This window comes from Cololabis saira, chromosome 10 (assembly GCF_033807715.1).
Source record: "Cololabis saira isolate AMF1-May2022 chromosome 10, fColSai1.1, whole genome shotgun sequence".
Lineage (NCBI taxonomy): Eukaryota > Metazoa > Chordata > Actinopteri > Beloniformes > Belonidae > Cololabis > Cololabis saira.
In genome coordinates this window covers 30,181,704-30,198,493 of record NC_084596.1, presented here as the reverse complement: position 1 = coordinate 30,198,493, position 16,790 = coordinate 30,181,704, and the positions used below count along the sequence as shown (strand labels likewise).

At 39.5% G+C, this 16,790-nt stretch overlaps 1 protein-coding gene across 5 annotated transcripts in view; it reads right to left on the bottom strand.

Annotated features, from left to right (window-relative positions):
- mib1 (MIB E3 ubiquitin protein ligase 1) overlaps positions 1–16,790 on the bottom strand; it is a 54,234-nt gene that overhangs the window by 32,423 nt on the left and 5,021 nt on the right. For all 5 annotated transcript variants that reach the window (XM_061732498.1, XM_061732499.1, XM_061732502.1 and 2 more), the window contains exons 4-12: positions 10,905–11,009; positions 9,868–9,934; positions 9,204–9,408; positions 7,710–7,893; positions 6,806–6,950; positions 6,546–6,679; positions 5,637–5,744; positions 5,277–5,474; positions 4,991–5,142 (exon numbers count right to left, since the gene is read on the bottom strand). In XM_061732498.1, coding sequence (XP_061588482.1) covers positions 4,991–5,142; positions 5,277–5,474; positions 5,637–5,744; positions 6,546–6,679; positions 6,806–6,950; positions 7,710–7,893; positions 9,204–9,408; positions 9,868–9,934; positions 10,905–11,009 — 1,298 coding nt within the window. The remainder of the gene's footprint in view (positions 1–4,990; positions 5,143–5,276; positions 5,475–5,636; positions 5,745–6,545; positions 6,680–6,805; positions 6,951–7,709; positions 7,894–9,203; positions 9,409–9,867; positions 9,935–10,904; positions 11,010–16,790) is intronic.

Here is a 16,790-nt window from a genome sequence, read left to right as displayed (position 1 = left end):
AAATCATCAGTGAGTGTTACATTGAGTGCTAAATCTGTCTCATATTTTGACTAATAAAGATACAAATTCCCGTTTTAAAGTGTTGTACGGGCCCCTTTCCTGACTATTGTTTCTCTGCCTGTACAGGAATTGATACTTTGAACAGAGTAACAGCAGCTGTTTCAAAATAGCGGGGGGTAGACATGCAGCTAGTGCTATTTCAGAAATACATGTGTCAGTGTGAGAATGTAAGGCTGTCCTGCACAGACACTTTTTAAAATGTCACTTGGATGTTAGTATTAAGTTGTACAATGGGTTGGAACAGCCGAAAGTCAAAACATAAAAGAGGATACCGTACGTAGCTCAGCAATTGTACAAGTGTGATGCAATGTAAGGGGTTCTGAAGAACAAATACAGCAAGAAGAGCCAAGGAAGGACAAATCGTGAAAGTACTGAATGTATGATAAACAGAAACACACTAACCCTCACACTAGTACACATATTCCCATATTCACTTGCTGTCACTTGCTACAGACAAAGCAGGCAGATCCAACTAACTTTCCTTCTTGTGGGACCTCCCTCCTGTCCTCCATTAGTTTCTTTTCTCTTCTTTAATTGACACTCAACTTTATCAAATCAATCTCACTTTGAAAAAATAAAATACACAACATAACCACAAAAAAACAAGTTGTAGTCCATCTGATTATTCAAACCAATCTGGGAATATGTGTGTAGCATGTAAACGCATAGCATACAAGTAGTCATCCCATCTGGTGATCAATAAAGGATTATCCTATATCTCATTAAATGAAAATACTATATTTTCAAAGTGGACCAAGCTATTATGTATTCCTTGTACCAAGTGCCTTGCCTGAAATGGGTAAATGGATATAAAAAAAAATCTTTTTTTAATCAATGCCAATCGAGGAGAACATAGCACCAAATCTCTAGAAAAATGCAAGACGATTTACCCATGTCAAATGTTGAACGTCTCCAGCGGCTACCAGCATATTCCATCTCACCGTGATCAATTACAATATTAAACATTATGCTGCTGCCTATTAGTTCAGGCATTGTATTGGGAATACTTTTTGTATTTGATAACATGGTGTAAAAGCATGCAGATCTGCTAGTCTCTGTAACAATTACCACACGAGGTTTGCCTTTTATGATGCTGTATTAAAAGAAAGCTGAAAACTATATGATAGCAAAGGGGGACAAATATTACAAGGAGGTGATACGTCAAAGGGTACAGTCAGCCACTGCAGGGCTTGTTTAGAACCTATTTATGAGTCGTGGGCTATTAATCATACTGTTTACAGTATAGTAGCAGGTACTGACTTCTATCAGCCCGAGGGGAAGACATAGAGATGAGCCAGGCTCCCCTTGCAGACTTGAACTGCAGTAAACACACAGGGAGAACACACATTGTGGGTCGCTGAGAAAATACTTTCCAGAACATGTTAACGCTGGTCTTATCAGCAGTTTCAATTTGGCAGCCATTGGTAAACTAAGCATGCATACACTGTAGTGGTGTGTGTGAGAGTAATGAACAAGCTAAAACTTGGCAATACCCCCCAGATTCTACCATCCCTCTGTGGGGAAAGTTGATTTCTCTCAGTATCTGGGACTCAGAGTTAAAAGATTCATCTATCACCCGTGGGGTTCTTCCTATGCATCTTCCTCACTCTCATTTCCACCGCTGTAAGACGAACCCACACTTTTAAAAACACCCTTGCACATTACACAAACACGAGGGACTCTGACAGATTGGGAACTTGAACTCAAATGCCAGCATTTGATGTTGATAACTTAGATTACCAAGTGAAGAAGACCACGGAAAGGAAGCAAGCTTTTCCCCTGATCTCTTGGCGGTGTGCTGTTATTGTTAAATAGGTAAATAATATTTTAGATTTGTTTAAGCTATGTATGCCAGAGCAGCGTGCACTCTTACTCAATCTAGGCAAAATGTAAGCAGAAAAACCCAACTGTAATATGAAGCAATAATAAAACCTGTCACTACCCACGTGCACTAACAGATGTTCAGTCATCAAAGGTACATTTGAGAAATACGATTCTATGTTAGACATACCTCTAAGTACTCAATCGAAATAACTGCCTCACCACTAAACATAACGGACGAGTTATACTTTCACTTGAACCTAGGGAGAGATTTGAGGGCTTTAGGACTTGTGGACACTCCCCCTGATACTGCAGGAGCTCAAGCATGAAATAAAAGTAAATGGGCAGACTGGAGATGGGGACATATATCTTTGTTTCTCTGAAAGCGAAAGGACTGACCATGGACTGAGGCAAGCAATGCAAACACAACATAATGGGCCCTGATACAGAAAATGCTGTACTCCAGCATTTTTTCAGCAAATCAATGAGGTTTACAGTAGACCAGGTTCCATTCTATATTCCAAAACCTAGTTTACACATTCTCATTACGCATCTTTTTTAAATATCTACAATTCAAAATATTTTGTTACAACTCCTCTATTCTGTGTGTTTGCTTGTAAGTATTTTTACTGCCATTCATTTAACTTTCTAGGAGGTGCACAATAAAGGATAAGCGCTAGTCCTACATAGTCCAGCAGACTGTATGGCAAAGTTACCAGCAACCTCAAAAAACCTGTTTTGGCATTAAAACCGTCCATATTTATTCACCAAAGATGAGTAGTGGTAAGTTTGCAAGTGAAAGGGTAGGAACACAGATTTTTGGGGCTGGCTCTTTTACATGAATTACAGCAGACTGATATCACACCCTTTTAAGAGCACATCAGCTGTCATGCTCATCAGATGTCCCGTGCATATACACACCGTCATTGCTTGCTGGGTTTAAAAATAAAAAAAAGTATATCTTTGATAACCAAAACTGAAATGGTTAATACTGCTCCATCAAATGTCTGAAAATCTTCTGGATTTCACAAAACAAAAGAGAAGCTGTCTGAAATGCTCCAGAGCACAGATAAAGCATAGCTGTAATACGACAGGTCTGAACACTCATGTGGTGAGATGTCACGGTGAATTCCTGGATACAGCTACCACAAGCAAGAACAACAACAAAGTAGAAACGGATAATCAAGATTTTCTTTTCTCCAAAAATAACTGCCACAACCATGAAAGATCAAAAATAACAACAGCAACCAATTGATTTTTTTCTTTTTTCTTAACAGCTGGTTGAGACTCAAGATTGAATGTTTAAAATTGCGCCATTCAGTACATTAATTACAGCTAAGATAATAAATACCAGACAGACTACAAAGACAAATGTGTGCAGTGCTAGCAACTGTTTTGCATTTAGTGTATTACAAATAAGCTTTTTATTCACCGATTTCAAACCAGAAGTTGGCAGCCCTGACTGTCTGCCACACTTGTACATTGAAAAAAATAAATAACACAAGCAAGAATTACGATTAAAAATTCGTCCGTAAATTGTATCATATTCCGTATACTGAAATGTGTATAAAATCTTATGAAGGTGAGAGACACCCCCAGCATCAACCAAAATATCAATGTGCTACACAACAAGCAGGCAAAGGATTTGGATCAGCGACTTATCAGTGTACCAGAGCAGAAGGTTGGATCTGGCCTGACATGTGGCAGAGGATCCATAACCCTCTGACCTCAATTCCATGTGTCCTCACGCCAAGGGGAAAATGCCAGTGAAAGGGAATGACATTTAGCCAGTGATAACCATGCTCACTTCCAAGTGTGTACGCAAACATCGCAAGCACTGAGCACGCTAAGCAGCTCTCAACTAGAAAAAAGCATCAGGTCGTTTGGTCATGTTAAGAGACTGTGCATGATCAACTTCATACAGATACTTTTCTTACTAAGTCATCTAGAATGTGCTCATGGCTGCGAGACAAGAACAACACAGATAAAGAGTTGAACAGCAACCTGCTGGCCAGAAATAGCGGTGGCCAAGGACAAGACAAACTGGTGCTACACAGACGAGGGTCCTCAGGCCAGCCTCTGCTCACAACGTAGTGATGAACTAACATAGCAGTAAAATAAAACCACAAATGAGCCTTAAAAGGCTATTAACTATGGTGACAAAAATCCAGCATAAGAGACCATACCATATGTCAAAGAGATGGATGACACCCACAGGGCCTGCTCCAAGCTTCAATTAATGTAAAACCAAACTGAAAGAGCAAACTAAATGATATCTGGGAGGCAGTAGAATTACATTCATTTCACTTTTAATAGTTTAACTTTAAAACTCAAGTGGAATCTGTGGAGGAGTCTTCTGCATCAAATGCTTAGTAAATTTAAAAGGGACTACAATCTTGTATGAATAAACAATATTATTTGTTTGGTATATGGCACAAAAATAACCCATGATTTAAAAATGTGCTTTCCAGCAAACACTACAAAGCTTTACCAGAGCTTTTTTAATTAATCAAAATGACTGCTTACATCAATGACTGAGCCTCAACTGTCTCATAGTTTAGACCAGGGAGATTTTGAAAGTGGTGAACCCACATCTTTTATTCCAAGGGAAGATGATTAAGTAACAGATTAGTGATTTTGCCAAGGGCTGTTCTAAGGAACAGCATAAACTCTAGCGGCTGCAGATTTATCGTTTTGTATAAGGTTTCATATAACTGCTGTGGCCTGAAACTCATTATCAAACAATATAGAGTAAAAGTTGTGATATCAAACACGTTTGGATAAACAAATGACCAATTCTTCGGAATTTCTGTTTCATTGAAAAAGTGCCAAAAATCACCTCAAATTTGTGCATCAATGCTAAATATTTTAAGTCCATAACAGAGGTCTTCCTGGAATTTCACTTTTTCCTCCATCTATAAATGTACTTTCTGAGCAGGAGAAATGTACAAAATAACAACTAAACTAAGTTTTAAAGAGAGAAATATGCAAACATTTACCAAGATCATGAGCCTACTGCCTCCACAGAGTCCATTGAAACATGTTCCCCCATTACTCCCTGAGACAAAGCAGGTGTGACAGCTTACGGCGGGAGCATAGTGTCACATACCTAGGGTTTCCTCGTAGGGCAGCATGATGCAAGGCATTGAAGCCATTATTGTTGGTGATGGTGACGTCTGCACCAGCCTCCAGGAGCACTGACAACATGTCATCTCTCTTCTTGCTAATGGCATCGTGCAGAGGCGTGTCACCCTCTGAATCCTAGAAGGGGAACCTTTAGTTACCTACCACCCTTAAACTAATGTCAAGCTAAACAAGTCAATGGATGCTTGACTCATAAAATGATTCCGAATCTAAAATTTCTCAAGGTTTAAATAATTCAGAGAGATCAATACCTGAAGACTGGGGTGGCAGCCAAAATCCAGCAGGGTTTTAACCACCTGTAGATGGCCCTTGTTAACTGCTATGTGTAATGGAGTCTGCCTTCGCTTGTTCCTGGCATTCAAGTCAGCACCACCTCTCTGCAGTACCTCAATGACAGAGCCCTCATCACCAAAGGCTGCATGGTGCACTGCCCGGTCTCCATCTTTGTCCTGAGTACAACGACAGACAGTAAAGAATCATCATTAAGGCGGAGTGGATTTATATTTTTGCAAAACAGTATTGCATGAAATGGCATAGAACAGGTTAATACGCATTTCATGGGTGAAAAACACAGATGAATGTCAAGGATTTTTGTATAAAATTCTATTAACCTCAGCCTCCAGGTCCACGTTGTGTTTCAGCAGCAGTTTGAGGACATCCACGTGACCATTCTGACTGGCTGCCTGCATGGCAGTGTGTCCAGCACACTGTCCATTCACCTGACATCAAAAATCACAGAGAACATGGATGCATGTAAAATCATGTTTTGATCTCCATCGATAAAATCTGTAATCTCTGATAAAATGAGTTAATAACAAATAGATTTGTTAGGGCGTGTTTGTATACGTGTAGATTTGCATGCACAGCTGGGTGTGCATCTTTCATCACCAACTGCAGCACTGCACAAACTGAGAGCATAAATATTAATGTGGAGTCCGTTGGGAGTCTCGAGACATCTCTTGTCCTGGCAGCCAAATCACTTGGCCAGACTCAATGTGCTCAGCTTTAAGCAAATAATTCCGCTGAAAGGCAACACGGCATTTGGCCAGTATTCACCAATAACACATGCACACTCATTCACTCCCTTGCCCTAAATAAAGACAGTATTGCAGACTTGGATTCTTTCATGTACAGTGTCTATCCTATGGCCAACAGTTGTTTTCCCTGTCTTTTGGCCTTTGTCAGAACATAAAGTAAAACCACAAAGGGTTTTGTACTTCTCCATTAGAAACTGAGCCTGAATCAGGGTCTATGCTGCAGTGCACACCAGTGCTCTTGATGCCACCTCTGGGGCCAGCTTAAATGTTTTTCAGACTGGAAGAGGAACATGAGTGGGAGGTTCTTAGAGAACTATCCTGGGAGACACTGAGCCAATTCAATAGACTGAGAGAGAAAAGCAGACTGCAACCATGGGTATTTCAGCATCAATTATAACATTGACTTAGAGCTAACATGTATGTTTATTGATAAATTCCTTTGGTCTATATCAAAACTTTAGCTTTCAACATAAGACTGCTTACATCCACATCTGGTCTCTTTAGAATGTCCTCGACTTTGGCCAGGTCTCCATTGGCCGCTGCCTTGACCAGCTCCTCGTTGATGTCCCCGGATTCTTGCGTCTCAAATAGTTTCTTCAACAACTGAGACAGGCGCTCTGGGGGGAAAAAAGAAGAGGAAAACACTGACTGATTGTTTGAAAATGCCAGAAAAAAAGAGAGCAGTGGGAGGACAAAGAACTAAAATGATACTCTCAGCATGAGTAGTGCATGCTCACACATACCTCCAGAGGCATTGCTGACAGCAGAGCCAGAAGGAGCGATCTTAGTGACAGCAGCAGGATTGTACGTCCATGAAGTCCCACAAACTTCAACCTTGAGGTCACTGTCAGAATAGATCTGCTGCACACGGCCTATTTTGCCCAGGGTCTGTTTATAAATAATTGCGACAAACTCTTTAGTGTATGAATGGGTGCTTTCTTTGGGCTACGTGGAAATGATGTACGTAACAAAGTCTTTTAGAGGACAGACAGAGAGAACTACAGAATTTAAGGTTAACTGGATACAACAGAGAAAACATGGATTCAACAACACGGTGTTTCTACACGTAACAAAAATTTGAATTTGAAAGTCAACTGTGTTAATTGATGCTAGACTATTTCTCATGTATCTAGGGGGAAATCAGAGGATGGAATTTACTTAATTCCAATTTTTGGTTATATCTTCTTGATCCTGGCTGTATGAGAAAGTAGCACTGGTGAGCTGGGTCCAATGCTGTCCTCAAGCATATCATCAATAAAAGGAACTGCTGCAGTAGAGGAAGCAGCAGGCAGCAAAGAGCCATGGTTAGTGATCAAAGCTACAGCCCAGCTCCCAGTTTTAAGGCTCATTAGCTGCCAAGGAGGGGCCAGTTTGGAGGTGACATGTGGCATATTGGAGAAAACTGGCATACCATAACCAGCAGCATGCTGGAAAACAATTAATAACCTTTTTAATTTGGAAACAATTTTTTTGTTTTCCATTTTAAAAGGGGATCTTCAGAAAAATAGCCACATACTTATTTAAGGGCCAGGATTGTGTTACCTATTATTCACGTAAAATCCTATAACACTATTTTTTTTACTTCCACATCTATACAGCTACATTTCATATGTGACTATGAACACTTTAAAAAAAAAAAACTCTTACAGGCAGCATCGCCTCAGCCCACTCCCCGTGGCCTCTTTGTAGCAGCTTTATGCGGTCAATGTCATAGCAGATCTGGACCAGGTCTCCCACATGGAACTGGGAACTCCCACTTTCTGCACCGGCTGCAACTTCACCACTGCGCACTACGTTGGCCTTTGTCAGCACTGCTGGGTTAAATGTCCATCTGAGGATACAGAAATGTGTGGATCCAAGCAACCGAGACTAAGTCACTCATTATTCACAAAATCAATAGTTTACACTGTATAGATGTTGAGAAACATAGAGATCATCATTTATATTGAAGAGGGGACCTAGGATCAGAATACCCTAGTCAGATTCACAGAGTTGGGGCATATATATATATATATATATATATATATATATATATATATATATATATATATATATATATATATATAATTTTTTTATATATTATATATATATTTTTTTAAACCTCAATTTTTCTCCCTTTGTTTGTTTTTAAATCAATTTTTAAGGGTTTCCACAGGAGACAATCATGTCCTGCACATTGATCTGGCACAGGTTTCTACATCAGTTGCCCTTCCTGACACAACGCTTCCCATTTATCCGGGCATTGGACTGGGACGACTAACACAACAAACGCATGCATTTCCCTTTCAGATGGAGCAACATTTTGATACTGATAATACTGCTAAACAATAGGGCAAAGTCACTGATGTACAAAATAGCACATGGTGTGAGACCCAATATGGTATTTCAGTTTACGTTTCTTCAAAGACTGACAAATAAAAATTTTATAGGACGGTTTTTATTGGATAACGCTCAGATTTTAAGAGGCTGTTCTCACGCAGTAATCAGCCTTTATCTTTTTTTTTGTTGTTGTATGGATGAAAGCAAAAGCACGGTTACTTTTTGCACAGAACCTAACTTTATTTTGTGTACTTTTATATACAAAAATGCAGTTTATTGTAAGAATAATCAATTAATAAAAATAAATAAATAAAAAATCTTTAAATGCTTTGGTAGGACCTTAAGAGAGCTTAGTATAGCTTAGTATAAACTAATGCCTAAGAACCTCAGTGAAGTAAAGCAATGTTTGTGGGCCAAATTCCTCCACAACAATATTGGACACTGATAATGTCATCGAGGATACGATCACTTGACGCTATTGCTGCTAAAGGTGAAGTGCAAGGTACATGTTATTGAATCATGGGATGAAAATACAGTTTCAAACACTTCCTCTGTATTTAGACTTATGTTTAGTTTAATAAATAAAGTTCCAGTGTAATATATCATGTAATGTTATCAAGGTTGTATTTATTTAATTTGAAGACCTGCTAAGGACAGGATGCTATTTTATCATGTCCTGATACATAAACCCCTGGACTAAGAGAGAAAGTGATTTCTTGAGTTGACAGGTCAAGACAAATGTGATGTCCATATAAAATGTGGCTTTAGCAGTCAAACACTTTGAAAGCTACGGAAGCTGAGCCCATCTTAAAAAGTACTTGCCTGTTCCCACTGGGATATTGGACCACAATGTCGTGATCCTCATCAATACCACACACGGTGCCTGTGGTCGTAAGGGTTTCGAACATGCCATCAGTCCATCCCCCGTGCCCATGCTGGAGGGACTGAACAATCTCTAGATCCAGATCAATGTTGACCAGGTCTCCAATCTGAAGGCCACCAGGATTTCTGTTGCCATTCTGCTCACCTGAGATGTAGAAGTGAAGGGTCATTTTTTTTTTCAATAAAATAACTGCACCGGTAACATATTTTGGACAGGAGGCTTTAGAGACTGCAAGCGACTTTGAACAGTGGTACATATTGACATTGCAATGAGGCATCTTTATACTGTACTGCATTACATCTGTACAGTCTACACATGAATATCATTACCACCACACCTTAGAAGCACTGCGAAACCATATGGGGGGATTCTACTGCAGTGTTGAACTGAGAGGAAATTTATTCCTAGAGTGCTGAAACTACATGATGTGAACATGTCTCATGCCTTAGAAGCCACATAACAATATAGTGCTGACATCTAGTGGTCAAGCATATCTAACTACAAGTAAAACTCCCCTAATGCCCTTGAATTCACTGCACCACAACAAGAGGTGAGAGAATTGGTGCAATAATGACGATAGACATACATCACTGGCATACTTACCTAAAACAGGACAGTGGTCTCTGTAAAAAGAGCCTCCTTTGGCATCCTGGACACACTTCAGGTCCGACTGAGAGGAATCAAAAAGAACCGAAAGGGTTACGTAATTACTTAAGGTAATTGCATTAGAGGGGCATGTTCAGGACTAATGAAAATGAAAATTGACACACTTAAATTGCAGTGGTACAAGAGTTGCCCTAAGGATAAGGCAGGGCAATGAAGCGCTTTGCTAGGACTGGTAGAAGATATAAAATATAATTTGCGATGACTCGGATGTGCAGCTTTTTTTTTGTGAAGTTAAAAGAGCAAAGACGATTACAGAATAGAGCAAACACTCTTTTAAACCAATATCACTCCAAAGTACCGACTACAAGACTGAACAAATTAATAACTCCTGGCAACGGTTCTGTGTCCAACAAACAGAGCATTTATGATTTACTGATAGAAACTGAAACTGATAGATAAGCACACATTACGAAATGAAATATATTTTGTTATCTCATACTCTAAACTGTAGCTTTTGTATCCATTAATAAAAAAACTGTCAAAATGGGGGGTCTAATCCATGATTTACCCAGAAAGCAGATGCCATCTACCTTCCTTTCACCCTATTAGAATAACAAAGGACAAATCTGTTACACAACTGAGAAGCCTGATTGGCCGCTTTTGTAAAAAGACGAGTGTGGTCTCAGCCAATGAAGAAAGGGCTTTTTCATCTGGGACGCGCGTGTCAGCAAGCCCACAACAACCCCAAAAGTTACCCCCCCGTTTCCATATAGTTGACCTCCATGTCCACTAGCTTCCCCCTTAAAGAAGAAGGAACACATTGCTTTTATCATGCAGATACCTTTCCCTTCCAGCTGCCTGCACTAAAGTGCTTTACACATGCTGGCTGCGTGGCACTCACAGAAGACTGGCAGAGAAAGAAAGCGCCTCAGCCTTATGGTCAAACACAAAAGCCACCTGACAGCTGATCTCTTATGAGACTGTCTGTATGAATAAATAAAAGAGCATGAGGGTCAGACTAGAAATTTCCTCACCATTCCCTCAAAGCCAACTCTGTACAGGTTCTTGGCCCCATTGTCCCAAAGTACATAGGCAGCACTGTGGGGGCTGGCTGCACTCCAGTCCTGGATCTCTGTCACCTGGGGAAGGAGGAAAGATGATCAAAGACTCACAAAGCAGGACACAACATAGTATTTTCATTTTTAATTTGAATTATACAAAAAACTGATAAAGATCTGAGATGTTACGAGTTAAAGGGGACCTATTATGGCATCTAATACCTATTTTAAACAGTCCTTGAATGTCTTAAAAACAAGCTTTTGATTTTTTTTGCTAAATAAATTAGAAATTCAGCCTCTGAGCCATGTCTTTAGCATCCCATTCTCTAACCTCATTATCTATGCGGGATTCTGAGTGGGCGGGGAGGCTATGATAATAAGGCACTGTGCTGATTGGCTGCCTGAATGACACGATACACCGCTACGAAAAAAATGGCGTAAGCTCCGGCCAGCGGAGTTAGTTGTGGGCGTGGTTTCACGCATCGGAGGCCAACCTATATAAATCGCTCCCGTCGTTACGTAACGAAAGGGAGCAGAATCTGAACGGCTCGTAGAAGCCACATGACACTGGATGGCTCATCCGGGCGGCTGTACAGACACTGCAGAATTTGGTTGCTTTCCTCCTTCTGAGTTGGCAGGCTGAGGGGAGACCAGTTTATATATGTTAAAGCAAGAAAAAAACATGCTTTTCATAATAGGTCCCCTTTAAAAACAAAATACTGATCCAAGACGGAGGAAACAATTTGTCACGGCACAAGGTTTCAAAAAGCATCTTTCAGTTTCTGGGGAAGGGAATACATATAATACTCCACGATCACTTTCAAGACATTTTTCCCTCTGGCTGTCTTAAAATGGAAAGTCAGACAGGAAATTTAATTATGGAAATTCAATGATGGAGCACAGTAAGCATTCAGTGTCTAGTCTGAGAAGAGATGTCTGCCAACACAAAGATTCAACTGGAAATTCTTTAAATGACAGGACCAGCGTGATATTCTGGCCACGTGCATCTTTAACATTTCAGTCTGCATGTTCATGACTGGGTTTGGTTCATAGTCAAACTCAAATTTCACTTCTTGCCAATTTCTCATCTTGAGATGAATAAAGTATCCAAGTATAATCTAATCTAAGTATATCTATCTATTTGCATTTTTACAGTCATTATCCATACTTATGCAATAGCACAGGAAGTTATAATCAAAAAGTTTGACAATCATTGTTTGTTAGGAAAAAAATTAAAAAAGACAAATGGAAGCTGAATTCAGCGAAGACAGACCGACAGAAGCTTTGGGAAACACTGTATGAAAAATAGGTTGCTGAGCAGAACCTCCCTACCAGCAGATTCAGATGCAACTCTTTCCATTAGAATCCTAGTCTCATAATACTGAAAGCGGAAAAGCAGAGGAATTTTTAGCTCCACCACACAACTGCAAGGAAGAGTCTGACTAACCCTGCATAGATCCTGCAGCTTGATAAAAATCTTATATATCTAGTAACAGAGAATGAACTGGACAATAAAAAAGAAGTAGAAGTGTTTTAGTAAGATGTTAAGCTTCCCCAAATCCTCATCTCAACAGACTGGCTGTTTTGTATACATAGAAACTGGTTTAGGAGAAATAAAACTTGATCAGAAAATGTGATGGATTTTCAGAAAATATTCATACCATTCCTGGAATCACCCGTGTCTGAAGTGTAGATGAGGTACATTTACCCAATTACAAATAAAATTAAAAGCCAAGTATTTACTTTGAGCTGTTGTAATGCCACCTCTGTTTGTTATTTACGGCAGCATGAGCTCGCAGGTCAAGTATTGTATGATCTCTCATCTGGTATATCATGCTTCATGTGTGTTTGCAAGGTCCCACAAAACGACTAATCTTAAACAAGGTACATCTGCTGAATAAAGGGGTGGAGTTGAGTGAAGTAGTTCATATCAACCCTGCTATTAAAGGAGCATGAGGCTCCTTTAAGAAATGAGACTCATTAGCGCCACCTTCCCCACGACGGCCGTCGGGGGTACTGCATCCAACAGCGAAGCCGGCACGGGAGAACGGGGAGAACGTGCATGCAGCGTCATGTGACGTCACATCCGCAGCCCAGGGCGGGAAATTCGGGACCGAATTGCAGCACATTTTGCAGCGCACAGCCTGTTCAAGGCAACGGAGAGATACGCTAGGAGGGCTCATTCTTTTTGGTTTGGAACGCTTCATCTGACATTATTACTAGAAAACTTAAAACGTATACGAATTTTTTTCATAAATCCTGCCTCAAGCTACCTTAAGAGGGATGTAAAGACGTGCTTGAAAAGGGCATCTGCTGTTGCCTGATCATTTGGTATTTTGACCAAAGCTTGTCACAGATATGAAGCCACGGGAAGTAGTTGCAACTTTTAGTTGCAAAAAATAAAATAAAATAAACCCATAACAGTATAAATTATTGAATCCAAGATATGTACATTTTAAACTGGAAGTGAAAATTTGTTAGTTAGAGAAATGTAAGTGGGACGTCTGTTATAATCAGCACAAGCAGCATAATGTTTTTATAACACTGAAAACTTGTCAAAGAGAAGAGCTATTGTGGAGTAAATTGAGTTTTTAATTAAAGGCTGTGCCTTAAGTAAACACAGGAATCAAACATAATTTTGTTTTAGGCCCCTTGAAGAGCAAACTGATTAATGAGACTTATGAGGTAATATTTGTGTTAACCTTACAGAACATCTAAGCTGCAGGACATTTAACTCTGTGTGTGTGTGTGTGTGTGTGTGTGTGTGTGTGTGTGTGTGTGTGTGTGTGTGTGTGTGTGTGTGTGTGTGTGTGTGTGTGTGTGTGTGTGTGCTGTCAGAAAAATATTGCTGACAGCATCGGGAAACAGTAATGATTTATGCCATTAAATAACAACAAAATGAAGTATGAAGCTGCCTGTAGGGGCCTTTAGAATGAATACTCTGGGGTCTGAATTCAAATAAACTCAAATACAAACAAGTACAGCAGTTATAGTATACATCTCCAGGGCTCCAGACTGCGACCAAATGCTCGCATTTTGCGACCAAAATTTGAGTATGTGCGACTGAATTTCATGTCCACTCGCACACGTGCGACCAGTAAATTTGCCAGTGTTGTTTTTCTTTTTTTTTTTTTTACACGTTAAACGTTGAAGGAGTGCCTCAACGAACCCCCATATTTGCAGGCCAATGAGTGTGAAAGGGAATGAGTTGGGGGATCTATTTATTTATTTATTTATTTATTTATTTTCCGTTTAATTTCACCAGCTCAAAGCAGGTATTACGCCCGGACCATATTTAATGCGACACAACTCGCTGGCGCCGCGGCGCGCACATAAAGTTAGAAGAAAGAGGCGGCGGGTATGTTTGGTTTTAGTAACATCATGCTCAGGCAATGAGTCTGCAATGGCCCAGACAGGAGACACATGTAGCTCAGTGCTTAACTTTTATTTTTAATCCACTCTATATTCTTCTGGTTGTTCTCCGATATGTCCCCCCTCTAAAGCCTGATTTATGGTTCCGCCTTAAATCGACGCAGAGCCGCCGCCGTAGTGTACGGCGGCGGCTCTGCGTTGTTGTAACGCGGAACCATAAATCAGCCTTCACCCGGTACATACATAGGTTTCTCTAAACATCTGTCCCCGCTACAGTTTTAACTAAAAGAAAATGTGCTCCAATACAGCAGGTCTCATAATTTTATTTTGAACACTGCTTAAAATTTGCTTGACACAAATGAAAGTTAAAATTTAACACGTGGGAAAAACACCTAACCTTTTAAGTGATGTGTGTTATCAGGTGTAATGAGAATATTTCTTGGTAAGATCCTTAGTTATTTGAGTGAAGGCAGTGAATTTGGTCGACTGGTGTAAGTTCAGGGTTTTAGTAAAGACACAAGTAGGGAAATGTTATTGGCCAGTACCCCCAATATTTGTACATTTGTTAAGTACTGTGTTTAACAATTACATTCATGGCTGAAAGGTTACTAAGCACTTTGTTACCAAGCACTTTTTTTATCATGTGAATGTATGTTTTTTTTATATATATATAATGACAGCAATGGTGCTGTCAGTTTACTTTATGTTGCGGCATCTTTAAAAATGCACAATAAAATGTAACACTGCATTTGAAACAGCACATTGTGGTAATTCATTAATCTATTATGAAATACGCATTACTAATACACTGAAATGTAGTAGAAATGTAAACATTTGGTTAGCGTGTCGATAAACGATGTGCGCTCCTAAAATTTCTGATTGTGCCCCTAAAAATTTTCAGTTAGGGGCTACTGTGCTCCTAGTGAAAAAAGTTAGTCTGGAGCCCTGATCTCAACTGTGCTAACCAAGTGCCACTTCCTTACTCTTTTCTATTATGATACTGAATAAAAACACTTCACCAGAATAACATGCTGCAAAGACAGTTTAAAATCTGTGTTAATGAGTGGAAATCACCATAAAAATCAAGGTTCAACAAGGAGGTTTCACCCAGACACTACAAGTTTTTATTTGCATTCCCATGCAAGACCTGACAAGCAAATTGCAAGTTCGTGTTTTCTTGTACGGAAACTACTCATGTTCCTCTTCTGCTAGCCCAGGGCACCCATCGTACAATTACAGTAGTTATGTTCCTAATTATGGTTGTACTGGGTATATGCACGCCTCTTTATACACCTTGAAGACCCTGTGTAGTAATGTTACACTTCATCTAAGCTGATAAAGCCCACAAGTAAAACACAAAGAGCTAGCATTTAACAATGATAAACAATGTTTTGTAAATAAAAATTAATGGAGGGGGGGGTGGGGTTGTCTGATGAAATTATTCTGTTTCAGGTAGACTTCTCTTACACTCATGCAAAATGAGAACAATGTATTTGTTTTCAATTCTGTTGACAAGTTTATGAATGATACATCCCTGCCTGTCTTGTTACGCGACTGCTGAGCACATTATAATGTCATATGACATATTTCCAAATTCATGTACCAAGCCAAAGCATTTTCAAGTTTTTTTGCAAATAAGTTTCATCCATCCATCCATTTTCTATACCTGCCTAATCTTCTACAGGGTGATAGGGGTCTGCTGAAAGCTCATTGCAGGTGAAAGGCAGGGCTACACCCTGGACAGGCCACCAGACCATCGCAGGGCTACAAATATAGACAACCAACCATACACGTTCACACTTACACGAAAGGGGAATTTAGAATCATCAATCAACCTAACATACAAGTTTTGTGGACTGTGGGAGGAAGCCGGAGTATCCAGAAAATCCATGCAAGCACAAGCAAAACATGCAAACTCCACACAGAAAGACTTCTGCCAGGCCTGGGAGTCAAACCAAGAACCTTCTTGCTGTGAGGCAACAGTAAGCAACCATGCTGCTAAGTAACTACTTGACTTTGCAAATAACGAAAAACAACACTGAACACAATTTCTGAAAAACATTCAACCTTTTGAAAATATGAGGAAACTCAAATCTACATTAGCTATTCTTGCCTGAAAATAATGATTCAACACTAGCATTAAATATATTTTTATAATTTCTTTGTAGTTAAATGAATTACTTCGCACACCATTTGAATGTTCAATATGAAAATGCTACTAATATGATATATATTATAAACTTTAAATATTGCAATAATGACAGAATGCAACAAAAGCTTGTTTTTACTTCCCAGAGAAAATGTTACAGTAAAAGCTCATCAAGCCTTTTCTCAGAGATTCAATACTCCAACTCTGATATAATTAAGCAAGACAGCCCATATTTTTCAACAGAGCTATTTAACAGCATTGTTATTCCATCTGAATAGCAAAAGCTCACTTGTGGAATAGGATTTAAAAGAGAAAAATCAAGTCACCTTTTATTACTATTG